Below are 25,666 nucleotides of genomic sequence, written 5' to 3' on the forward strand. Positions count from 1 at the left end.
TGGAATCAGCTCTCTTATTGCCACGCGCTAAGTGGGTTGTTACATCCCGGTGGGGGGGGGGGTCCCTTCATCATCCAGCGGAGGATTGATCAAGGCCGTTATCATTGTCCATTGGGTGGTCTCGAACACAGACTTGAGACCCACAATTATTGTTCGTTCTGCACCACCCCCTCTGCTTTCTCCCACGCCCGTCTATCCCCCCCCACACCTACCGCCCCCCGCCTCCCCATCCTCCACTGCGACTTGGCCGAGTGACTCAAAAGCAAAATCTCAACTGCTCCCCCACCTCAGTGCACATCCCAGACGCGAGCGCGTCTCTGCCTCTCCGCGCCTGGCTGACGTCCTTCATCATCGCCGCCTTCGTCGTCATCGGAGCGTGAAGCCTCGCAACGTCGCCTCGTTTCATTCAGCAGCGGCGGCGGCGGTGGCGGCAGCAGCAGCAGCAGTCACAGCGGGCGATGTTCCCGTTCGCGTCGGACTCATCCTCGCCGCTGGGATGCGCGCGGCGGTAACGTGCGCGCCTGCCTAGCGCGTCGCTCGTGTCGCTTGGAGCAATAGCGGGAGCAGCAGCAGCAATAGCGGGATCGAGTAGCAGAAGCAGTAGGAATAGCGGGAGGAATAGCAGCAGCAGCAGCAGGAATAGCGGGAAGAAGCAGTAACAGCATGAATAGCGGGAAGGAGCAGTAGAAGCAACAGGAACAGCAGCAGCAACAGCAATAGCGGGATCGAGTAGCAGAAGCAGTAGGAATATCGGGAGGAATAGCAGCAGCAGCAGCAATAGCGGGAGGAGGAGCAGCAGCAATAGCGGGAAGGAGCAGTAACAGCAGGAATAGCGGGTAGGAGCAGTAGAAGCAACAGTAACAGCAGCAGCAATAGCGGGATCGAGTAGCAGAAGCAGTAGGAATATCGGGAGGAGAAGCAACAGCAGGCATCGCGGGAAGGATGAGCAGCAGCAGCAGGAATAGTGGGAAGGAGCAGTAACAGCAGTACTATCGGGACAGAGCAGCAGAAGCAGGAACAGCAGCAGCAGCAACAACAGCAGCAGCAACAGCAGCAGCAGCAACAGCAGCAGCAGCAACAGCAGCAACAGCAAACGAGGAAGAACGCGGAGGAGGAGGAGACGCCGAGAACGACAATGCTGGTGTTCGAGAACACGGACGCGTCGTCTGCCGCGGGCGCCGGTCTGTTCGCCCTTCTGTGCGCACTCGGCGTGGCGGGCAACACGGCCGTGGTGGCCGCCACGCTGTGCGGCACGGAGCGCAAGACCGTCACCGCCGTGCTCGTGTTCAACGTGGCCCTCATGGACGCCCTCGTCGCGCTCGCCGACCTGCCCAGGGCCGTGAGCATGGCCGCGGGCCAGTGGCCGTTCGGCAGCGTGTTGTGCAAGCTGCACGTGTCCGTGCGCTACCTGAACATGCTCGCGCGCGTCTACGTGCTGGTCATCATGAGCCTCGACCGCTACATGGTGGCGCACCACCGCGCCTGCTCGCGAGCCGTGCGCAGCGGCGCGCTGGCGTGGGCGCTGAGCGTCTTCGTGTGGTGAGTGTGGTGTGTGTGGTGTGGGGTGAGTGTGTGTGGGGGGTGAGTGTGTGTGTGGTGAGTGTGGTGTGTGTGTGGTGTGGGGTGTGTGTGTGTGAGTGTGGGGGGTGAGTGTGTGTGTAGTGAGTGTGTGTGTGGTGTGTGTGTGTGTGGTGTGTGTGTGGTGTGTGTGTGGGGGGTGTGGGGTGAGTGTGTGGTGTGTGTGTGGTGTGTTTGTGTGTGATGTGGTGAGTGTGGTGAGTGTGTGTGTGTGTGGTGAGTGTGGAGTGTGTGGTGAGTGTGGTGAGTGTGTGTGTAGTGAGTGTGGTGAATGTGTGTGTGGTGAGTGTGTGATGTGGTGAGTGTGTGTGTGGTGAGTGTGTGTGTCGAGTGTGTGTGTGGTGTGTGTGTGGTGAGATGCGTGTGAGTGGTGTGAATGGGGTGTGTGTTGTGTGAGTGTGTGTGTGATGTGTGTGTGCTGTGTGTGTGGTGAGTGTATGTGTGTGGGGAGTGTGTGTGTGTGGGGTGTGTGTGGTGAGTATGTGTGGTGAGTGTGTGTGGTGTGTGTGTCAGTGTGTGTGTGGTGTGTGTGGTGAGTGTGTGTCAGTGTGTGGTAAGTGTGTGTGGTGAGTGTGTGTGTGTGAGTGTGTGTGGTGTGTGTGAGTGTGTGTGGTGTGTGTTTGTGGTGTGTGAGTGTGTGTGAGTGTGTGTGGTGTGTGTGTGGGGAGTGTGTGTGTGGTGAGTGTGGTGTGTGTGTGGTGTGTGTGTGGTGTGTGTGTGTGGTTAGTGTGGTGTGTGTGGTGTGTGTGTGGTGAGTGTGTGTGTGGTGAGTGTGTAAGTGTGGTGTGTGTGGTGAGTGTGTGTGGTGAGTGTGTGTGAGTGTGGTGTGTGTGTGGTGAGTGTGTGTGGTGAGTGTATGTGGTGAGTGTATGAGTGTGGTGAGTGTATGAGTGTGGTGAGTGTGTGTGTGTGAGTGTGGTGAGTGTGTGAGTGTGGTGTGTGTGTGGTGTGTTTGTGATGAGTGTGTATGTGGTTAGTGTGTGTGTGGTGAGTGTGGTGTGTGTGTGGTGAGTGTGTGTGTGGTGAGTGTGTGTGGTGAGTGTGTGTGAGTGTGTGTGTGGTGTGTGTGGTGTGTGTGTGTGGAGTGTGTGTGGTGTGTGTGGTGAGTGTGTGAGTGTGGTGTGTGTAGTGTCTGTGGTGAGTGTGTGAGTGTGTGCACCGGCACGGTGTGTATAGGTCCTCGCTAACAGCACTTACCCCAACAGTCTGTTCAGGCTATACTGGGGGATCTTTGTCTTTGTGCACATGGGGAGCGGTGGCGCAGCGGTTAGCGCTACGCTGCGCTACGAACCCGAGGACGACACGAGTTAGATTCCCGCTCGCGGCCAACACCAATGATGATAATTATCTGAACCGGTTGTGGGCCTCCCCTAGGTCGTCTCAGCCTCAAATGAATACCTGGTGCTCTGTGTAAACATCGCCACTATGGAGACAAAGGCGGCCGGGCGTGGTGCTGGCCAACCACCCCCTCGTGTGCCGTGCCGGCCTTCATAGGTGCTCGCTAACAGCACTTGCCCCAACAGTCTGTTAAGGCTATACGGGGGATCTTTGTGTTTAAATATGCTTATGCTGGGTATAGACAGTACGTGGTACATGCGTATAAACGCGTGTTATACACACGCATAAACATAATCCCGTGTTATCCATATGCATATTGACATATGCATATGGACATATGTCGGACGGATCAGACTTCTGCATATATCGTTAACCCTGCAGAGGCTTTCATCATCGTTCATTCCGTTTGTGCTCTCGCCTCGGACCATCAACTATGCACACGTCCAAACAAAACACACGCAACACGCTTGGGTCGCTTTCGAGATGAATTCACGTTGACAAAGGCTGCGCCACAGATGTTTAATATCGCTCGATACGGCCACAATTGCCCATAGACCTAATCGGTTGTAATGATCTTGTGCAGACCTGGGAAGCTAAGCAGGCGGTGAGCCTGGATAGTGCTTGGATTAAGTGGCTTGCCGTGCTGAAACGCGTTGTTAGATGTTCGCGAGAGGCAGGGCAGATATCCGTCGCGAGCGAAGTAGAGTGGATTAGGTCTTCATCCAGCAGCGGATTGACTAAGGGCTGTAAGGGCGTCGAATGGTGGGATAAAGTTCCATCAGTGAACAAGGAAACTTCGCGACAAAACAACACCCCTTGGTAAGGAGGCAGACAATTAGAATGTGATTGTGCTATTAGCAGCCCGTACGTAAGTTGAACTTCTTTCACACCGCACGCAGCCAACCGTGCTAAGGAAAGGACAACAAACTAAACACACAAGGCAGTTATGCATAAATTAGTTTGTCAATATAGATGATTTAAAAGTGCATAGCTCCAGTGGCTTCCGAATATCGGCGGGGAGAGCGTTCCAGACGGCCACAGAAGCGCGTCTCAAATCTCCGCGCGATGCGGTGATCGCCGCTTTTGTTCGATGGCCGAGCCAAACTCCGCTGTCGCTGCTCTAGGATGAGCGGAGTTCGCGTGATGATGGTTCGTGCTCCTTGACGAGACCAGCGAGGTATCGTGGTTCATTTTGCGCCAAGCACTTTGTGTGTTACGAGTGTGACATTGCAATGTGCCCCATCAGCAACCGGTAGGTCGCCGATGCAGGCGGACACGGTCAGATCTTGCGGTGCCCGTCACGACCACGTGCCACACAGAATGTTGCGCACGCTGCAGCATGCGCATGTGGAGTTGCCGCATTCAGCTCAGAGACCAGCAATGGACGTGAGCACTGCCCAACAATTGATTTAAATTGCCGGGCTTTGACTTTCTGATGGGTTTTTTTCTTTCATGGGTGGCGTGACTGTCACGAAGTGCATTAGAATAAATACATCGCAGCATCGGCAGCACTCACGCTAACAACAACAACAAGTGATTTAGAGGCAGACGGGGACGTGTTGTAAACATGACGGTGATGCAGGGATTCGTGTCCCGGGTCGTGAGTCAGCACGGAGCGGGCTCTCTGCGCTCCGTGACCCCTTATAACCTCGCCGCCCACTCGGTTAAAAGCAAAACCGATCAGCCGACGACGTTCCCTTTAATATTCACAGTATGACTGTTGCCTGCCGTGCAAGAACAAGTATTACTGGTAGGAACCCACTGGTTCCACCAGCCCACAGGGGATTATTGTGTCCGTCCGTCCGTCGTGCAGGGAGGGGCTGGATAGGGAGGGAGGGGCTGCGTGGGGAGGGGAGGGTGGGGAGGGGCTGGGTGGGGAGGGTGTGGAGGGTGGGGCTGGGTGGGGTGGGGCTGGGTGGGGAGGGGCTGGTCACCCCGTGGTGCCCTTATAAAACTCAACGTTTAACCTACTCACGCCGGCTTGTGCCCGCCCTCACAGTCGGCAATATTTGCGGAATACACCACGCCACCGTTGATCCTGGCCATTGACCGAGAAACCCAACGTTCCTACCAGCTCCCTCCGCAGGAATGTGTTCTGTACGTAATCCATCGCGCCCCCTCTGGGAGTGAATGCTTGGGTTCACCAGCAATGATTGGCTCCGCTGACGAGACACGTGGGTGTCGAAATGGGTTCCTCCTTCAGCGATACCTGGACATGGGGGGGGGGGGTGGAGGGTTAGACCGACATCAACTAATTGCGAGTGTGTAGCGGCCACTAGTGGCTGCGGCAGTGGCGCGACTCCAATACGCGCGACCCAACGCGACTCGAACCCAACAGAAAAAAATAAACCACGACACTGCTCGTACGCGAGCGTTAGCGAACTCAAAACATCGTTTCGAGGTGGATGCTTCGATTGATTTACGCCCGCGAGTGGGAGTCAGAGCTGCTGCTGCTGATGCAGGAGCCCAAATGTGGGTTGGGATCGGCAGACGGAGAGTTTATGCCCCGAATAAACAACAACAAAAAACACCCCAATCACGAAACGTGTTTTCACTCGGGAAGCGTCGACCCATGTAGGGCGGGCTTCGGAGAGTGGCGTGGGATATCGGGTGTGCAGGCGGTGCAGCTGCACAAGTAGCTCGTCGAAACCAGAGGGGTCCCAAGCGCCGAGTTACGACGTGGATGTTGGATACCGGTACAGCCACGGCCCGATGTAATTGATACCCTGGCCACCCCTCGCTCAAGAGACGCCGGTTTCACACCGTTCTTTGCGGCTTCGGTTTGTGCGATTTCTCGCTATAACGTGCGGGTTAAACTCACCGCGGCAATGCCATGGGGGGGGGGGGGGGGGGGTGGTCGGCGGGTCCGAAGCCTCGCGCGGCGGCTCTTTGACGACTGCTGCGTTCGTGACCGTCTCGTATTGACCACAGAGTGCGGTGCGGCTCTTGACGTTTTTTTTTTTATTAACCGAATCAAATAATGGCTCTTCTTATTTTGGTTGCTGAGCTCTGGGCTATGCGGTCGGACATTGGACAACATTGTGTCTGTGCTGTGTGTGTGCTGTACTGTGTGTACTGTGTGTGTGGACTGTGTGTGTACTGTGTGTGTGTACTGTGTGTGTGTACTGTGTGTGTACTGTGTGTGTGTACAATGTGTGTGTACTGTGTGTGTGTACTGTGTATGTACTGTATCTATAGTGTGTGTACTGTGTGCTGTGTGTGTACTGTGTGTGTGTATTGTGTGTACTGTGTGTGCTGTGTATAGTTTGTGTGGTTTCGCTTGGCTGTGCCCTTTTTGGGACGACCACCGCATTAAGTGATGGAAACCTCCATTCCATCTTGACGGATTATCCAGGTGACATGATGAAACGAGTCAGATATGAACAAACAAACAGATGCAATTCCTTGCACCAGGGGCTCATTCCGACCACGCGATGTCTCTGGTGCTGACAGTTTGACAGGGTCGAAATATCTCGGGCGTCTGGTTCGACTGACAGCTCTTCGTGATGAGGCTTCCCAGGCCACAAGCAGTTCGATGTTTGAGTTGCGAGTTCGCTAACGTTGTCGTCATCGTCGCTGGTTAATCGTCATGAATCGTCAACATCGGAATAATCGTCATCATCAATCATATTAATCATCGTCGTCATCATCGTCGTGAATCAACAGTGGCATACGTCGTCAATTAATTATAATCACAATTATCATCAACTCATCATAATCAAAATTATCATTTTCTGTATCAACAATCATTCATCATCATCATCATTATTATAAAGTTAAATTATTGTTATGACCATCACCGATAAACCTCACACTTCTGTCTAGTACGGTTGGCTACGTACGGTGTGAAAGAAATTCAACATAAACCACGAGGGATTAAATTCAACCAGAGCTGTCCAGGGCTGAGCTCGAGAAAATACCCCCCCAACCCCTTCTCCCCCACAAACATAATCAATTAAAATCAAGTTCTGAACACCGCCATCAAACTGCTATTTTAAAAAAATAAACTATTTTTTAATTGACCAATTAAGGCTCACTGAGCTACGTAGTAGTTCTTCTTCAGAAGCGAGCTGGCTATCCCACATGATAGCTCAACCAAGTGGCTGATTGTGTGGAAATGTAGAGCTGCCAAATACTCTTAACGCGTGATGATGCTGTTTCTAAACGTGGAGGGGAAAACCCGGAGGTGCCCGGAGAAAATCCACGCGACCACGGGGATAGAGACACGCGAACTCCAAATATACAGCAGCAGGCGTCAGGGTCGGGATCGAACCCACGATCTCCTGTCGAGGTAGTTAACATATAGCATTGCACCGGCTTGTCCACTGGAGCTGACTGAATTGCAAGTGCAAGAATGTAGTGGACATTTAGAGATGACAACAACAACAACCGCCATTCGCCACTTGTGCCAGGCTATCGAGATGACCGCGTATCCGTCTTTTCGTGCACAACTGGGCTCTCGCTGGCAGGTCAATTCCAAGAGGGGTGAGTGAGCGACAGCCTAAAGCGTGGGTGCAAAGTGTCTTTTCGTTGCCGTGCACTGCCCAGATATTGAAACCCAGGACTCCCAAAGCTGGCTGCTAAGATCGGGAACACTGAACACATGGGGTCTTAAACGCGAGGGCATTTGAGCTCCTCATTTGACCTGGGATGCTATTGCTTATCGCCCGCGCGGTGACCTGCAGGCGCCTTGAGAGTTGAATCGCTTTTAAATGGCTCAGCGAGGATGCTACCTGAGCAATTGGCCTCGCGAAAGAGACACGTCTGCGTGCGGAATGTCCAGTCTTCCTGGAAGCGCATGGTCTCAATATGTACCGCCCGTGATGTCAAAACGCCGCGTTATGAATTCCACGCGCGATGAGCAACGTCCGCGAAAAAAAAAACCCGCAGACAATAGAATCCGCGCCGAGATTAGCGGCAGCAGCAGCGCGGACGTTGACAATATTCAACGACACACAGAGATGCTCTTTCGCGGTGTTCACACGCAGACCACCGACTCACGCCGGCTGCCTCGCTCGCTCTCGAGAGGCGCCGTGCGGCTGCCGAGTCGCCTGTCGCATGAACGGGCCAAGACACGCGCCAGCGAAGCTGCAACTCTCTAGGTTCGCCACCCGGCCCAGGTGCGGCCTCCGTCCACCACCGCCTTCGCGGCGTCGTCACTGACGGTCGGCCCAGGGTTCACTTGGCCCAGGGTTCACGTGGCCCAGGGTTCACGTGGCCCAGGGTTCACGTGACCCAGGGTTCACGTGGCTCAGGGTTCACGTGGCCCAGAGTTCACGTGGCCCAGAGTTCACGTGACCCAGGGTTCACGTGACCCAGGGTTCACGTGGCCCAGAGTTCACGTGGCCCAGAGTTCACGTGGCCCAGGGTTCGCGTGACCCATGGTTCGCGTGGCCCAGGGTTAGCGTGGCCCATGGTTCGCGTGGCCCATGGTTTGCGTGACCCAGGGTTCGTGTGACCCAGGGTTCGCGTGGCCCATGGTTCGCGTGGCCCAGGGTTCGTGTGGCCCATGGTTCGCGTGGCCCAGAGTTCACGTGGCCCAGGGTTCACGTGACCCAGGGTTCACGTGGCCCAGGGTTCACGTGGCCCAGGGTTCACGCGGCCCAGGGTTCACGCGGCCCAGGGTTCGCGTGGCCCAAGGTTCGCGTGACCCAGGGTTCGCGTGGCCCAGGGTTCGCGTGACCCATGGTTCGCGTGGCCCAGGGTTCACGTGGCCCAGGGTTCACGTGGCCCAGGGTTCACGTGGCCCAGGGTTCGCGTGGCCCATGGTTCACGTGACCCAGGGTTCGCGTGGCCCAGAGTTCACGTAGCCCAAGGTTCACGTGACCCAGGGTTCTCGTGGCCCAGGGTTCACGTGGCCCAGGGTTCACGCGGCCCAGGGTTCACGTGGCTCAGGGTTCACGTGGCTCAGGGATCTCGTGGCCCAGAGTTCACGTGGCCCAGGGTTCACGTGACCCAGGGTTCACGCGGCCCAGGGTTCACGTGGCTCAGGGTTCACGTGGCCCAGGGTTCACGTGGCCCAGGGTTCACGTGACACAGGGTTCACGTGGCCCAGGGTTCACGTGGCTCAGGGTTCACGTGGCTCAGGGTTCACGTGGCCCAGGGTTCACGTGGCCCAGGGTTCACGTGGCCCAACAGAAAGGATCCGTTAAAGGGATGAGGACGGGGATCGGCTCAAGGTAAAAACAAGGACAAGAATGTTCGAGAAAGGGGGCTGAGGGAGATAGAAGGGGAGAGCACGAGGAGTGGAGAGGTTCGGAGGAAGATACCAGTCTGGGGTAGCTTGTTGTGTAAGCATAGTAGGGTTATACTGGTAGGAACCTCCTGGTTACACCAGCCCACAGGGGATTATTGTGTCCGTCCGTCGTGCAGGGAGGGGCTGCATGGGGAGGGGCTAGGTGGGGAGGGTGGGGCTGGGTGGGGAGGGGCTGGTCACCCCGTGGTGCCCTTATAAAATTCAACATTTAACCAACTCACGCCGGCTTGTGCCCGCACTCACAGTCGGCCATCTTTGCGGAATACACCACGCCGCCGTTGACCCTGTCCATTGACCGAGCAACCCAACGTTCCTACCAGCTCCCTCCGCAGGAATGTGTTTTATGGTGTACTAATAAAAGTGGCTCTTCTTATATTCTTGTCGTCGGAGTCATGACAGCGATATGTGATGGACTTCTTTCACACCGTACGTAGCCACCCGCGATCATTTAGATGTGCGGGCATCGGAGGTTGCGACCGCAAACAGGGGGTTTTGTCCAACTGAACGAAGCGATGGCGAGATGCAGTGGCAGCACCGGCAGCCTCAATTAACCTTGACCACGTCGCGATCTTGACCTTGGATTCTTCTGCTTGACTCGCAACAGACCCAAGGGGGGGAGGTGGGGGGGGTAATCACGCGCGGGGGATGCGCGAGACGAGCGCGCGTTCACAACGCGTCCCCGTGTTCCACGCGGTGTCACAATTTGCGAGCGGCGCGCACGTTTTGTTCATCGCACGCGGGTTCGGGGACGTTTTGCGGCCAATTACGCGGAGCATTCGTGGGTCGCGAGCACACCGGCTCGTGTCGGCTCGCTCGAGGAGGAGGTGGCTCTGTGCGCTGGTCGACAGACGCAGATAGATTGACTCGCTCGCCCACCCCTGCCATCATTATATCATTATTCTGCATTAGATGTCTTAGCAGTCAGACGGCGCATGCGAAGACATGGCTCTGCATGTTACCTGCACGAGGGTGCCTGGCGGTTGCTGATTGATGAGATGCCGTCGCATGCATATTCATTGGCGCCGTCTCGTCTGCCGAGCGCGTAGACGTTTCACGTGCGTGAATATTGAATCTCTTTCGCACCGTACTTAGCGAACCGTGCTAAAATACGCCGACGCCGCCACCAAAGACAAAGATCCACCATATAGCCCGAATAAACTTTTGGGGCAAGTGCTGTTAGTGAGCACCTATTAAGGCCGGTACGGCACACGAGGGGGTGGGTGACCAGCATCACGCCCGGCCGCCTTCGTCTCCCCAGTGGTGATGTTTTATACACCATAGCACGGTACTTATTTGAGGCCGAGTCGACCTAGGGGAGGTCCATGATCAATTCGAGATGTATCGTCACTGGGTGCTGGCCGCGAGCGGGAATCGAACTCGGGTCGTCAGGTTCGCAGCGCGGCGCGCTAACCGCTGCACCATCGCTCGCCACCACCACCACCACACACACACACACAGCGGTGTGGCGGTGGCGATCCCACCTAGGAGACGCGTAAACATCTCCTGTCCGTATTCGCTCAATCGAGGGGGCCACACAACAACAACAACAAAATGCGGATGGCTCTCACCCGCCAAAGTCGCGAGGGCGTCGGCCGCACTTCGCTGTCGCGAGCGCGGCGCCACGCATTGCGGGGGGCACAGCCCCCCCCCAACCCCCCCCAACCCCCCCCCCAACCCCCCCCCAACCCCCCCCCCCCCCCCGCTTGGGCTCATTACGGGAGACGCGGCGTGCAAAGCGGAGGGAGAAATGACGCCGGGTAAAAATCCAGGGGCGCTTCGTTCCCGACGCTGCTGTGAGAGAGAGAGAGAGAGCGAGAGGGGCGGTGAGAGGAGTTATTGTCACGGTAAGGGAGGGGGGAGGCATGGAGGGTCGGTGCAATTCCCTCATCAAATAAAAGCCGCAAAAGCCTGGCGCGGATAAGGGAGCCTCAGTTGTGTTCGGGGATTCATGGGCTTTGTCCTGAAACCCGTGGTCTCATTCGCGTGCGTGCTGATCGCACAATGTTGCGTTAAAAAATATTTATAAAGATATATTCAAATAGACAGATCTGGCAGGGATGCGTTTCAGATTTCAAGTTTGCGCCATTGGCCACCCGCCGGCTTGGCCTAAATTCGCGTGAAGCGGAGCTACTTAGCTCATCGAGATCCTTGCAGCTTGCGTCAAATGCTGAACGAGGAACCCGGCGAGAAAGCTGTGGGTTTATTATTTGAGCACCGTCAGGGGCACAGAATCTCGTTAAGATTGAAGTAACGAAGGTATTCATCTGGATCTGAGGCCAGCTGGCTCGGTTGACACAGCACTGAGATACCCCCCTGGGTTTGAATCCAGGCAGCGGCCTCTGACTCAGTCGACATCTCTCTCAAGCAACGCGAGTTCATGGTTTTCAGCTCGGTCGCACAATGACTGCACAACAACAACAACAACCCTCACGACATGAAGTGTGTTTCTGCACTTCATGTGGCCACACTTTTATTTGGCTTTAACTGGGAATGAATATATCGGTGTCACTGTGGTGCGAAATTCATCGCAAGGCGGGGCAACGTTGCCCTCTTATCAGCGGCGGATCCGTGATATCCGCTTCCACGGGCCATGCTCAGCGCTGGACTAAGCTCGTGCGGGGCCTGTAGCATATGTTATAACGGGGCCCTAAATAAAATAAAACAAAATACAGTCATTAAAACACATACATTTATACCTTGCATGGTAAAGTAATTTATTTTTTCCATTTGCTATACAGCCAGATAGTACGATAAAAATCGCTAACCTTAAACACGCAGTCGTTCATAAAAGTTGAAGGCGGTATAGTACTATAGTAACAGAGCAAGTGCAGAATCGCTGAACCGGAATCGATAGCTTGAAAGCATTTAGCGCAGGGCCCTTCAAAGTGCTGGCCTCGTAGCATGTGTAGCAGCTACTTGTGCTAGGAGGATAATCTGTCACTCGCCATGCTCTTGACCCGATGCTTCTTCTCCGCCTTGGCTTTGTTTGACCCTCCGCTACACACTTTCGAGGCCGCTCGCCACGGAATGGCCTCGCGCTCAAGCGGAGCAATTCGTGCGGCGCAGTTCCGCTTGCAAGAAAGCAAAATGGTAGAAATTAATTCATTTTTAAATTACACACCGTGCCTTGATTAACGCCCTGATTCGTAACGCGCGCGGAGGGGTGTGGGGTGGATAATTATAATCCCGGTTGTTAATTGATAACTGAAACAACCAACAGATGTAGCCTCGGCTCTTCTGCTCGCAGCACGCCGCACGTGTTGGCTGCGCGCACAAAGGTGCCACCAAATACACGCGAGTCTCATTGTGAGTCCTGTAATGTGATCATCTCGACGGCTGCGATTATTTGGATACTCCAGATGCGAGGGGTAATCACGCCAGCGCTCTCGTCTCCTATAATTTTCCCGAAACGTTTTGACCACCCCCAGAGACGGCTCCAGACAATTGGTCTCATCATCATCATCATCCGCAGCCGTGATCTCTCCACCGCTGGATGAAAGTCTCCCCAATATTGTTGCCGTCACGCGCGGCCAATTAACAACGTTGTCACGTGATGAACCCGCGTGCTTCAGCGGCATCGCCGGTGCCGATCTGGCACAAAAGATGAGATGACGAAAACGTCATTGTGGATCGCAATATGATGTCGCCGTTGTTTTTTTTGTACATCGTCACGCGATGCGGTCGACAATTTCAGAGGACGCTGTTAACATCGAGATTTGTACCTGTGGTACAGTCCGCCAGCGGTCTCTGCGTGGACCATCGCATTTGCAACAGGCTTGGACGAACAATCCAGGTTCATGAAGACGCTAGGGGTGTAACTGAAACATCGATCATTCAATCAATGACAATTATTTTAACTCACAGTACACCATCGAACTGTGCGTGAGAGAATCAATGTTTTTTATTTATATATATGTTGTATGTAATGAGTTCACGTGACCTCCGCCAGCCACTCGAAGCCAAATACATTTACTTTTCAACCTTAAACGAGTCAAAAAATATATGACACGTTCCTGCAATGGCAGAAGGATCAGCAAACGTGGACAAAAATAATCATGCCAAGATGCCTGATCAGAGAACAAACGCGCAGGTTAAAGACATGGCACGACTCTTAAGAAAAGTAAGTTGACAGAACACGCCCCTAAGGAGGGCCGCTGGTCGATATGATGGATACTTCATTTTGTATTTTTTCACCAGGTAAGGCCCACTGAGCTATATAACTTTTAGTATTCTTCGATCTTTCGGTAAAGTCACGTAGAAGGGAAAAAATAAAATAATAAAAATAAAACATAATAAAATTCTCACGACGTTTCGGCCACAACACAAGCAGCCGTCCTCAGGTGAAGAACAGAGCTGTCGGAAAGACAGCGTCCTAATGAACACTGCTTAGCTTGGCAGCGTATTTAAGCTGGGTGGGAGGAGCAGAGCGCCTTGACAAAGGAGTTTACATATCAACAGAGGAATTTAGCATATTGACGCGAAAGAACTGCTTCTACCCCACTACCATACAATTAACCGATGTGTAAAAACGAGGTATAAACTACATCAATATATATAACTGTTTTTCAGAAGCGACCTGGCGAGAAAAGAAGTGGATTATCATGTGTGGGAATTTATAGCAGCCAAATACTCTAAACGCGTGATGCTGATTCTTAATGTGGAGCGAAACACCCAGAGGACCCGGAGAAAAATCCACGCGACCACGGGGAGAACATCGAAGATCATGGGGAATGGCAGTGAAGGGAAGGAACGCGTCCGTAGAGAGACGGAGCGGCTCGTGTCCAGGTGCTTAAGGTGCAGCAGCGTGACAGTTCGCATCGGCTTGGGTGGGCAGTGGATTGGCCATGGCTTATAATGATGATGATGATGGTGTTTACTTAAAGCTTTCGTGACTGCAGGAATTCGTATTCTTTGGGTCTTTCGGTAAAGCCACGTAGATAGAAAAAAATATTTTAAAAATCACGACGTTTCGATCGCAACACAAGCAATCGTCATCAGGTGAAAAAATATAGCAGGAAAATCCTGCCTCAGCAGCTCTCCCTCTATATTTTTTTTCATCTGATGACGATTGCATGTGTTGCGATAGAAACGTCGTGATATTTTTCTTTTATAATTATTTTTTTATCTACGTGGCTTTACGGAAAGACCCGAATATGATGATGATGACCAACTTGACATATAGGAACTATTATACCATATGTCGCAGTCGCGTCTAAGTGTGCGTCCTAAGCTGTGATCACGTTCCTGTGAAACATGTAGCATTGTCAGTTTGTGGGCGTCCCACTCCTGGCCACTGCTAACGGTGGATATCCCTTACATTACCATGCCCCCGCCATAGCAATGTGGAATTTCCATAACTGGTCCGGTGCTGTGAAATTGGAGACGAGTGACTTCCCATGCTCTTTATTGAACAGGACGTGATTTTGACTTGTATCTTGCCACCAACAACCACGTGTGCGTCCGTGCTTTCACGAGCACCTACTTTCCTTCCACGTGTTTCACTCCTGGGTGTCCCTTTAAATAATAAACACAAAAAGTGTTGCACCGAGCTGGCACCGCCGAGACCTCTGGTTCAAACGTGGGCTCCAGGCACCGGTAATTAAGCCAGTGAACAAAATATATTGATGACTTGCCGTGTTCGTCGATAACAACGCCGCTGTGTGTGGCCTTAAAAGGAAAAGTATTATAATAGGTGACATTTCAGGCATCGGCCCCATGTGCTCTGAGGAAGGCAATTGCCGAAAACATCACCGATTATAGCCTTTTCATTTTAAGGCCACAGTGGTTATTTTTTGACGAATCTGTCGAGTTTGTTATTTGTGCTCGTGCGCCAATGCTAACACAGCATCAGCAAAAGATTTCTTTCAACAAGCATTGGTTTCCCATTATTTTTTAAGTGACCTTTTAATAAAACAAATGTTTTACCAAGTAAGGCCCACTGAGCTCTGTAGCTATTTTTTCAGAAGCGACCCGGCTATAACAAACGTAAAGCCCAGCGAAGTGGCTCATCACGTGGACATGTATCGCAGCCAAATACTTGAAACACGTGATGTTGATTCTAAATGTGGAGGGAAAAACCGGCGGACCAGGAGAAACATCCACGCGACCACGGGGAGCGAGACACGCAAACTCCAAATATACAGGCATCATGGTGGGGATCGACCCCACGACCTGTATACCAGGCGAGGTCGTTAACGTCTCGTCCCTGTAACAATGTAATTGTTCCCCCATTGAACCCTCAGGGAACCCACATTCACTTCTCTTACTGCTTCTTCCCGAGCAATGCTCCGCTTTGGAATTCCCAACCATCGCCCCCCCCCCCCCCACCTGCTCTTATAACATTAATAACAATAACAACCTCTTCTTCTTGATTCTTTCGGTAAAGTCACGTAGAAGGGAAATAATAAAATAATAAAAAATATAAAACAATAAAATTCTCACGACTTTTCGGCCACAACACAAGCAGCCGTCCTCAGGTGAAGAACAGAGCTGTTTGTGAAATCCACAGCTATGGATTTCACACCTGATGATGATTGCTTGTGTTGCAGTCGAAACGTCGTGATAATTTAATTGTTTAATATTTTTTTATTTCATCATTTCCCTTCTACGTGACTTTACCGAAAGATCCAAGAATATGAATCCCTGCATTCACAAAAGCTTTAAACTAAAAAAAATAACAACCTTGCTCAATTCAAGACGCACATTACACTCTCATCGAGTGCAGCTAAAATCGTGATGGTTGTTGCTGGCCCCTTGACGCCTTTGCGCCTCGTGCTGAGCAACTGTGTTCGTCAGAGAACGAGTCGGCCCCCACCAGCGAACATCAGTACCCTCCTTGATTCTTCGTACCCAGACAGAATGTGAATGTCCTAGGGTTTAGGGGGTTTGCATGAAGGCTATAAGCTGCTCTGTCTTGGGACACAACCAGGACGCAAGCAGGCTGTACGAGAGGGTAAAAGCGATGCTGAAATAACGACGTGATCATCTGTTCCAAAGTTAAGCTTGGATTTCGCTTGTTCGTAACAAGAATTGCAAGAACACACACGTATGCGCAAAAAAAGAGATTAAGTTGTCACGAAATATAAAGAGCACACATTAACGGAAGAGGGAACAAAAAAATCCCAGAATATTTTAATTGTTTAAAGAGCAAAGAATATTTTTTATACATTCCTGCGGGGACCGTATACACTCGTCTGACAACGGGGTTGGAAGCGTAGGGTGGTTATCAGGACCGTCCATAGGGGAATGGAGGGGGGGGGGCGACTCACACGGTGTGGGCCCCCCTGATGCCTTCAAGTATTACATCAGACATCGTGACGTTTCGCCGTGTCCCCGAGGGACGGCTCTGCTGTTGAAGGTCACCAATGACATCACAAACCCCCTCCCCACGATAGCAGGGCGCCACGGTGGCGAGATGTCAACTACCTCGCCTGGTATACAGGAGGTCATGGGTTCGATCCCGACCCCACTGACGCCTGTTGTATATTTGGAGTTTGCACGTTCTCCCCGTGGTCATGTCGATTTTTCTCCGGGTCCTCCGGGTTTTCCCCTCCACATTTAGAATCGACACGCGTTCAGAGTATTTGGCTGCTGTGCATTTCCACGTGATAAGGGCTATCATTTGTGATAACCAGGTCGCTTCTGAAGAAGAGCTCTATAACTCAGCTGGACCTGGTAAAATACAATTCAAATATATCATGGGACCTCCTTTGCCAGTACCAAAATATTATAATAGGGTTTTCCCCTTTTTTTGGCAACAAAACAGATGTTAAGATGTTAATACACCAAACTGAAACCTTCTACAAGGAATCATGTCTGCATTAAACACAATGTTTGTGATCAGAATATATGTCTTTTGGCGTCCTCTGGTCTAACACCGTTTGAGACGAGGCTCAAAAGAAAGTTGTCTCTGGTGTGGACCAATCAGTTTCAAGGACAATGCATATATTATCAGAGTACGTGTTTTTGCATTCTGACCACGAGGATTGTGGTTAATGCAGACACGATTCCGTGTAAAAGGTTTCAGTTTGGTGTTTAAACATCTTTACACAGCTGTTTTGTTGCCAAAAAAAAGTGGAAAAACCTATTATCACAATGAAAATAGTTTAGTATAGTACATTCCATTAATCACTTCTTCGGCAAAATCCCCGCACTTTAGGAGTAAAACGACGTCGGCTTGACGAGCCGTGCGGCTGAAAGAGGAGTCACCTCGAGCGCTCTCTCACCTCCACCACGTGGCGATCGTTGTGGAACGGACGCCGATTCGACGAGTGAAATAAAAATCAAAAATAACTCGGCACACTCGTCAATAACAATGTGGCTTTAAAAGAAAAGAAAAAAACATTGGCAACGTTTCGGGCAATGGCCCTCATTCATAGCACACGATTATATTTGTTTACAATTAATGCTGCCAATGACCATCCGGCATGGCGTGGGCTTGCTGCGGCCTTATGCTCCACAGGGAGCAAAGCAGAGTCAGTGAGGTCACGGCATTCTTCTTGACGAGTGTGTTGAGTTTTGTTATTTTGTTATTTGTGACTTGTGCACCACTGCCAGTGCCACCAAATAATTTGTCCCAGAATTGAAATGTCTTTTGCGAAAGGGCACAACGCAGAAAGACTCGTCTCGATGACCCTTTGGCTCCCTATGAATTGACAAAACCTCAATTGATTAACAACACATCTTGGCACGGGACCCCACGAGAAGAGCTGTTATGTGGTGATGCACTTTCTGCTTGGGCAGTGGTGCGCAAGCAGCATGAATGAATGTTAGTAATAATACAAACTCAACACATTCGCCAATAACAACACTGTCGCCCTAAAATGAAAACATAACAGATATGTCACAGGTGACGTTTCAGGCGAAGGCCCTTCTGTATAGTACATACAATAGATAGGACAATGAGACAGAGTGGATCATTAATGTTGGGCACGGCACTTTGCACAGTTTTTTTCTTTTTACCAGTTTTGAAAAGGGCATATAAAGAGTGAATAGTCGCTATTAATCAGACGTACTTACTGCGAAATACAATCGCTTATAGCAAAAATTGCAATAATTAAATGTTGCTGGCACATCGCATTGCAGATCCACCTGGCAGACAATGCCCGTTTCGCTGAATTGAGATAAAATAAAATAATTTCGCGCGGGCAATCATTAGTCACGACCGTGTCTGGTTAACGAGTGCCGTGTCGTCCATATGCCGATTGGCACGAGCAGCCTGCCGCATACGTGATGAATGCCCCGTTTGCCCAGGGCGCCAATTGCGTGGGCTTTAAACATTTCCGAGGCGTGCACAATCTCTAAACGATTGACGAAATTGCGTACAAACACAAGGCGAGAGAGGCCCGATCATTGCGCCGCGTGGCTGGTGGGAGCGTAGCTTGGGGGAGGTGGTGATAGTGGTGGTGGTGGGGTCGTGTTTTACCAATCTTAACTTATATTCTTAGGTTTTTTTCGGTAAAGTCACGTAGGTAAAAAAATAAAATTAATAAAAATACTTGATACAGCAGTCGTGCTGTGACGGTTCCACCTGAAGATGGATGCTTGTGTTGCCTCCGAAACGTCGTGCTTTTTATTTTATTTTTATTTTACTTTTATCAATTTTAATTTTTTACCTACGTGACTTTACCGAAAAAACCTAAGAATATGAATCCTTGCAGTCACGAAAGCTTCAAATCTAGAATCAATCTTAACTTGTTCAGCTGCTCTCAATTAAGCGATGTGATACCAGAAGGTGACTCGGCAGGTGCTGAGCTGCTACTGCCCAAATCCCGAGTTAAACATACAGATTTCAGCCGGCCGTGTTTAAATCGGATTCACAAGTCTAGCTGGTTTAAATTTGTATTTTTTTTATCAAGTAAGGCCCACTGAGCTTCATAACTCTTTTTCAGAAGCGACTTGGCTATCACAAATGCTAGCTCAACGAAGTGGCTTATCGCGTGGAAAACACATTCCTGCGGAGGGAGCTGGTAGTAACGTTGGGTTGCTCGGTCAATGGCCAGGGTCAACGGCGGCGTGGTGTATTCCGCAAATATCCCCGACTGTGAGGGCGGGCACAAGCCGGCGTGAGTAGGTTAAACGTTGAGTTTTATAAGGGCACCACGGGGTCACCAGCCCCTCCCCACCCAGCCCCACCCCTCCCACTCCCCTCCCAGCCCCACCCAGCTCCACCCTCCCCACCGAGCCCCTCCCCACCCTCCCCACCCAGCCCCTCCCCACCCTCCCCTCCCCACCCAGCCCCACCCTCCCCACCCAGCCCCTCCCCACCCTCCCCTCTCCAACCAGCCCACCCCTCCCATTTTTGGATGCACGACGAACGGACGGACACAATAATCCCCTGTGGGCTGGTAGAACCAGGAGGTTCCTACCAGTATAATATAGCAGCCAAATACCCTTAAGCGCATGTTTGTAAATGTGGAGGGAAACACCGGAGGACCCGGAGAAAAATCCAGACCGCCACGGGGAGAGCATGCAGACTCCAAAACTACACGAGGATCATAATAAAGGTTCTTGGGTTAGATCGCGTAAGTATAAATGTGTCGTAAACCCTCCACCACCCGACACAGCCAATTAGTAAGGGATTTGTCACGTACACAAAACGCCAATTAGTTACTACTTCAGCCCGCCGGTGTGTTGGAGAGTAAGTCCACAACGTTAACAATTTGAGTAGTACGACGTTTCGCTGGTAATTGCATCCAGCATCATCGGGCGATTTGCCAGAATATGAAGCCCTCCACCTGCTTCCGGTCTTAAATAGAGCAGCAGCAGGATGACGTCATCACTGAACCCAATACTTGCGCGATCGAACCCAAAAACCTTGAATAACACTGGTCAACAAAAAAAAAATTCTGGCCTGGACTTTTGCAGCTGTTTTAGACTAATTTCAGGGTGCTGATTCCAAATCTGATCTCAGATTTGCTCTATCACATCTCATTTTTATGCTATCGGCATACCCCATTTTCATTGATTTTACCCGAAATTAACTCTGTCACTTATGATTGCAAGTTGTTGCGAGTCAGTGACTGCTTTAGTGTTAAAATATGGTGCTGTATTTTTAGGATAGTGTGTTTATAATATCATTTTATGTAGATATCCACATTTATTTAATATTTTTCTTCTGCAGTTTTTATTTAAAATGCAATATTTGACATCTCAAAAACCTAATGTAATAGACAAAAACTGATGCCAGATTTGGAATCAGCACCCCCAAATTACATTAAAACCGTTGGAATACCTTATGCCAGAAAAAGTGTGTTGACCAGTGTAATACTGTATTTGTCGCGAAAGTGTACGTGTTAGACTATACAGCAGGTGTCGGGATCGAACCCACGACCTCCTTCATACCGGGCGAGGCAGACAACACCTTGCTGTGCCTCATACTTGGACATCTGTGAGAAAAAAAATTCGGAGCTCATCGGATTCCTCCTCCTGCTGCTGCTGCTGCAGTCTAAATAAAGATTCTCATTCTGTCAGTGAGGCCATCTCCAACCAGGCCCAGAACACGAAACTGCATCTGCGGTGAAGAGCCGCTGCTGATGCTTCCTCGTTCATCGGCTCCAGCGTTGTCCGCCAGAGGAGGCACGCACAGCTGATGATGCTGCTGCTGATGATGATGATTTAAGCACCGATCATAGGCGGAGTGTGACTTCTGTATTTGGGGGAGGCGCGTGGGGTTCGCTGTGTGCCTCAAATTAGGAATCGCGGGTGCATACCATTATTTAATTATTTAAATTTATGGTAAGCTACTGAAAATAAATTAATAAAGGTGTCCAGTTTGAGAGGGGCATTGCCCCCCCCCGCGCAAACTCTGCCCATGGCACTGATACTGGCTGTGCACGTGGGGGAGTGGGGGGGGGGGGGCACACGTGGGGGGGGGACACACGTGGGGGAGTGGGGGGGGCACACGTGGGGGAGAGGGGGGGGGCACACGTGGGGGAGTGGGGGGGGCACACGTGGGGGAGTGGGGGGGGGCACACGTGGGGGAGTGGGGGGGGCACACGTGGGGGAGTGGGGGGGGCACACGTGGGGGAGTGGGGGGGGGCACACGTGGGGGAGTGGGGGAGTGGGGGGGGGCACACGTGGGGGAGTGGGGGAGTGGGGGGGGGGGCACACGCGGCTGCCATCGAGCCGACTGAGCCGGCCGAAACGACGGAACAAAAAAAGCACCATCGATTGAGCGCTTTGAGAATCAACAAAACCGACAACGGGTTCCGCCAACAGCCCACAGCGGCACGTGCGGCAGAGTGTGGCTCGCCCACGTGGTTCTTCTCCCCCCCCTCCCCGCGACCTCCGATGACGACGGTCGGACGGGTGGCCACGTAGGGTGCGAAAGAAGTTCAACGCACGTACTTACTGTGTACAGGAGAACAAACAACAACAACAACAAAAGAAAGCGTTCGGTGCCGCGCGATATCTCTCACGCACGCGGCGTTCCGTGAGGATGCACGTCGGGACCCCCTAGTGGTCTCGCGACGCCGTCGCTATGAATTGGGGACGGAGGGGAGCCGGTGCACTGCAGGCGTCCGATAAGGATGGCGAGCAGGGCCCCCTGGGCGTCCGGGAGGCATTTTACCCAATTGCGGTTTAACCTCGCAGCCGACCGCTCTACGCCCGTGATAGGAATCCCGAGTGGATCGACAATGTGGGTGGGGGGGGGGGGGGGGAGCTGGGGGGGAGCTGGGAGAGAGCTGGGGGAGGGAGCTGGGGGGGGGGGAGCTGGGGGGGAGCTGGGAGAAAGCTGGGGGAGGGAGCTGGGGGGGGGGAGCTGGGGGGGGAGCTGGGAGAGAGCTGGGGAGGAGCTGGGAGAGAGCTGGGGGGGGGAGCTGGGGGGGAGCTGGGGGGGGGGGACCTGGGAGGGGGGGGAGCTGGGGGGGGGGGAGCTGGGGGGGAGCTGGGAGGGGAGCTGGGGAGTGGGCAGGGGGGAGGGGGAGCTGGGGGGGGAGCTGGGGGGGGGGGTGAGCTGGGGGGGGGGGGAGCTTGGGGTGGCATCATCGTCTAGGCGAGGAGGAGCTGCAGCAGCAGTCCTCCAAGGCGCCGCGACCTTTTTGTTGCGAGGTTGGCAGAGGGTTCTCGTAATGGATAAAAAAAACACATTACATAAATGTTATATATATAAATAGTATTGGTCCAGATACATTGAAATGAAATTATACTTAAGTGATTTTAGAACTGGGTTGACATCTTATTCGATTGGTTGTGGCTGTGATGATATGACACTTATGTGTAACAAGCCGAGGGGGGGGGGGGGGGGGTCAGGTGATTCCCACTTCCCGGATCTCGCCTTGAAGGTGCCCGACGCAGTATCGAACGAAGTCGCGACATTTCGGCGGTGAGAATCGCACTTCGACTTCGCGGCGAGCCCAAAGAATGACAAATTTGTACTTTTTCGGACGTCTATGGGACCCGATGTTTTTTGCCGGTATCGAGATAATGAATAGCTCAAGCCGAGCTATGAGATGCCTTCATATTTGCTGCATTGCCCTTGTTATGTTCGCCTTGCGGCGTCGTTCCCTGGTCGAACACCGGCGTGGCGAGGCAAGGCTCTCACAGGAGGCTGTAGCTCTGGTGTAGGTCAATCCGTGTCAAGGACAATGCGTGCATTATCGTCACGTGCATTATCGTCACGAGCATTATTTGTTTGCACGTTTTACCAGAGGCACGTGTGGTCAATGCAGACGCGATGCCTTGCAATAGACGTCTATTTGGTGAGTCATTTTTGAACACGGGGGCTTTCGCGACCAATGTTATCCATAATAGAGGGTTTTTTTCTCTAGATTTGAAGCTTTCATGACTGCAAGGATTCATACTCTTTGGTTTTTTCGGTAAAGTTACGTAGGTAAAAAAATACAATAAAATAAATGAAAACAACTAAATTTGTTTTGTTGGGTTATATCGCGTGAATATCAACGTGTCGTTAAACCCGCCACCGCCCGACACAGCCAATTAGTAAGGGTTTGTCACGTAAACAACGTGTGCCAATTCGTTACTAGTTCATCACGTGTATCCCTCTATTTCAGACCGAAACAGGAGGATTTCCCGACAACTCTGGCTGTTGCCTGGCGATGCTGGTTGTCGTACTCGAATTGTAAATGTTGTGGGTTTACTCTCCAACACACCGGCGTGCCGTACCAGTAACCAAATGGCAAGTTTTGCTCACGTGACAAAAGCCTTACCAGTTGGCTGTGTCGGGTGGTGGTGGGTTTAACGACACATATTTAAGCGATATAACCCAAGGAAAGCTCCCTCTGTTATACTCTTAGGGTTTTTCGGTAAAGTCACGTAGGTAAAAAATAAAATTAATAGAAAAAAAAAATAATTATTATTTTATTATTTTATTTTGTTTCTATTAATTTTATAAAATTATTAGAAATAAAATAAAATATTATTTTATTATACTCTTAGGTTTTTTCGGTAAAGTCACGTAGGTAAAAAATAAAATTAATAGAAACAAAATAAAATAATATTTTTTTTCTATTAATTTTATAAATTAATAGAAAAAAACGAAATAATTATTTTATTATTTTATTTTGCTTCTATTAATTTAATTTTTTATCTACGTGACTTTACCGAAAAAAACCTAAGAGTATGAATCCTTGCAGTCACGAAAGCTTCAAATCTAGAACTCCCTCTGTTATGTCTATTTGGTGTTTGAACATCTAAACTGTTTCGGATGGACGGCCAAGGGTCTCGCGACAAGAATCGGGCCAGGTCGTCGTCTTCGTGGCTTAACCCAACAGTGGACGACGGAACAGGCACAGTCGACGAGAGAAGCTGCTGTGAGCTCGTGTCGCCGTGAGACAAATATCTACACGGGGGTGAGGGGGGGGGTGAGGGGGGGGGTGCGGGGGGGGGAGACTTTTCAAAAGTACAGAAAATGGCGATTAGTCCCCTACGAACTTTGCTTTTGTGACCAGGACTTTAAGTGAACTAATTACACAAATGCACACCACGTTTTCACATTGAAAATAGGAACATTTCAAAATCTCACTGTGCTGGTTACAAAAGCAAAGTTTAATAGCCATTTTCTGTACTTTTTAGGCATCAGCAATTAGGAAATACCACTTAATACCCATGAAAAAAAAAAATATATATATTTTTTACACAGTGTTATTCATGGAGTGGATTATTAACTTGGCTTTTGTGTCCTGGTCACAAAAGCCAAGTTTGTGGGGAATAATCGCAATTTTCTGTACTTTTTAGGCATAAGCAATTCGAAAATAACACTTACATCCCAGGAACAATTTTTTTTTGTTACACGGTGTTAACGATGATTTATCGCTGGTGCTGTGCTTCATGGTGATTCTCAGAAGTCTCAGGATTTATTGCCTCAGCTTATGAAGACAAAAAAAAGACGCCCTCGCAACTCTCTCTCTCAAGTCCTCATGTCTCGAGCTCCTTCCATCCCATCCAATGCCACTCCCCTTTTGCTCAGAGCACCGCGAGGCAGACCTGGGGCCAGGATGGTTGAGATCGTTTCTCCATTGCATTCGCCAACTTCGGTTTTGCCAGCGTATTTCACCGTTGCCACGATGACGACGGTACCTCACGCGCCCTCTCGCCCCCGCCCCCCCCCCCCGCAGGATTCTCGCGTTCATCCTCACGACGCCCGTGCTGCTCATGGCAACGGCGCGACCGCAGTCAGGGGGCCGAGCCGGCGTCAGCCCCGCGGGCCGCTCGTCCCCGTGGCCGGCGGCGGTGGCGGCGGCGGGAGAGGCGGCGGGAGAGGCGGCGATGGAGGCCGGCCTCCCGCACGCCGCCGCCGCCGCGCCAGGCCCTGCGGCCGGGGCCCACGGCTGGCGGCCTCGGGCCGGCCGTGTGCGCCCTCGACTTCCCCAAGCCGGCGTGGTGGTGGGCCGAGGTGTGGCGCTGGGCCACGCTGGGCGTGGGCTGCGCCATCCCGCTGGCGACGCTGCTCGGCTGCTACGCGGCGTCGGCGCTGCGCACGTGCGCCTCGCTGCGGCCGTGCGCGCTCGCCCACCGCGGCGGGGCCCAGCGACGGCGCCGACGCCGCCCGCGCGTCTGGTGCCGCGCCACGCGCTTCGTGCTCTCCGTGCTGGGGGTCTACCTCGCCTGCTGGGCGCCCACCTTCGGGATGCTCCTCGCGGGGCTCGCGGAGACGTCGCGGCGCGGCGGCGGCGGCGGCGCCGGCGCTCCGGGCGGCATCCCCGAGGCGCCGTTCCTCGAGGGGCCGGGGTCCTTCGGCGGCGGCGGCGGCGGTTCTGGGCCGTCGTCGTCGTGGCGCTGCGTCGCCCTCCTCGCGGCCGCGGCCAACGGCTGCATCAACCCGCTGCTCTACGCCTGCTACGACCGGCGATTCCGCCAGGATATCGGGCGCGCGTTGGCCGCGTGCCGCTGGCGGGGGGCCGCGTCCCGCAAGCGTCTCGCCGCGGAGCCGGGCGAGGAGAACCCGGCGCGCGGCGGGGACGAGACCGCGGCATGCGGCAACCGCCGCTGACGAGGCGGTCGAGGTGGGCGAGGCGGCGCGTCTCGGGGAGA

At 52.3% G+C, this 25,666-nt stretch overlaps 1 protein-coding gene across 1 annotated transcript; it reads left to right on the forward strand.

Moving 5' to 3' along the window:
- Nucleotides 1-1,135: 1,135 nt before the first annotated feature.
- On the forward strand, nt 1,136-25,625 carry LOC133344033 (neuropeptides B/W receptor type 1-like). Its single transcript, XM_061553985.1, has 3 exons — nt 1,136-1,539; nt 24,751-24,907; nt 24,942-25,625. The coding sequence occupies exons 1-3, from the start codon at nt 1,136-1,138 to the stop codon at nt 25,623-25,625; spliced, it is 1,245 nt and encodes a 414-aa protein (XP_061409969.1).
- The last annotated feature ends 41 nt before the right edge of the window (nt 25,626-25,666 follow it).

The sequence above is a fragment of the Lethenteron reissneri genome, chromosome 19, assembly GCF_015708825.2.
Source record: "Lethenteron reissneri isolate LAM-NWPU_2019-01 chromosome 19, ASM1570882v1, whole genome shotgun sequence".
Lineage (NCBI taxonomy): Eukaryota > Metazoa > Chordata > Hyperoartia > Petromyzontiformes > Petromyzontidae > Lethenteron > Lethenteron reissneri.

What these genes read in the sequence shown, in the direction of transcription:
- LOC133344033 (XM_061553985.1), top strand. Translation starts at nt 1,136, where the DNA reads ATGCTGGTGTTCGAGAACACGGACGCGTCGTCTGCCGCGGGCGCCGGT. An exon ending in GCGCTGAGCGTCTTCGTGTG is followed by an intron (nt 1,540 to 24,750) that starts GTGAGTGTGGTG and finishes CCCCCCCCGCAG; the next exon opens with GATTCTCGCGTTCATCCTCA. An exon ending in CGGGAGAGGCGGCGATGGAG is followed by an intron (nt 24,908 to 24,941) that starts GCCGGCCTCCCG and finishes CCGCCGCGCCAG; the next exon opens with GCCCTGCGGCCGGGGCCCAC.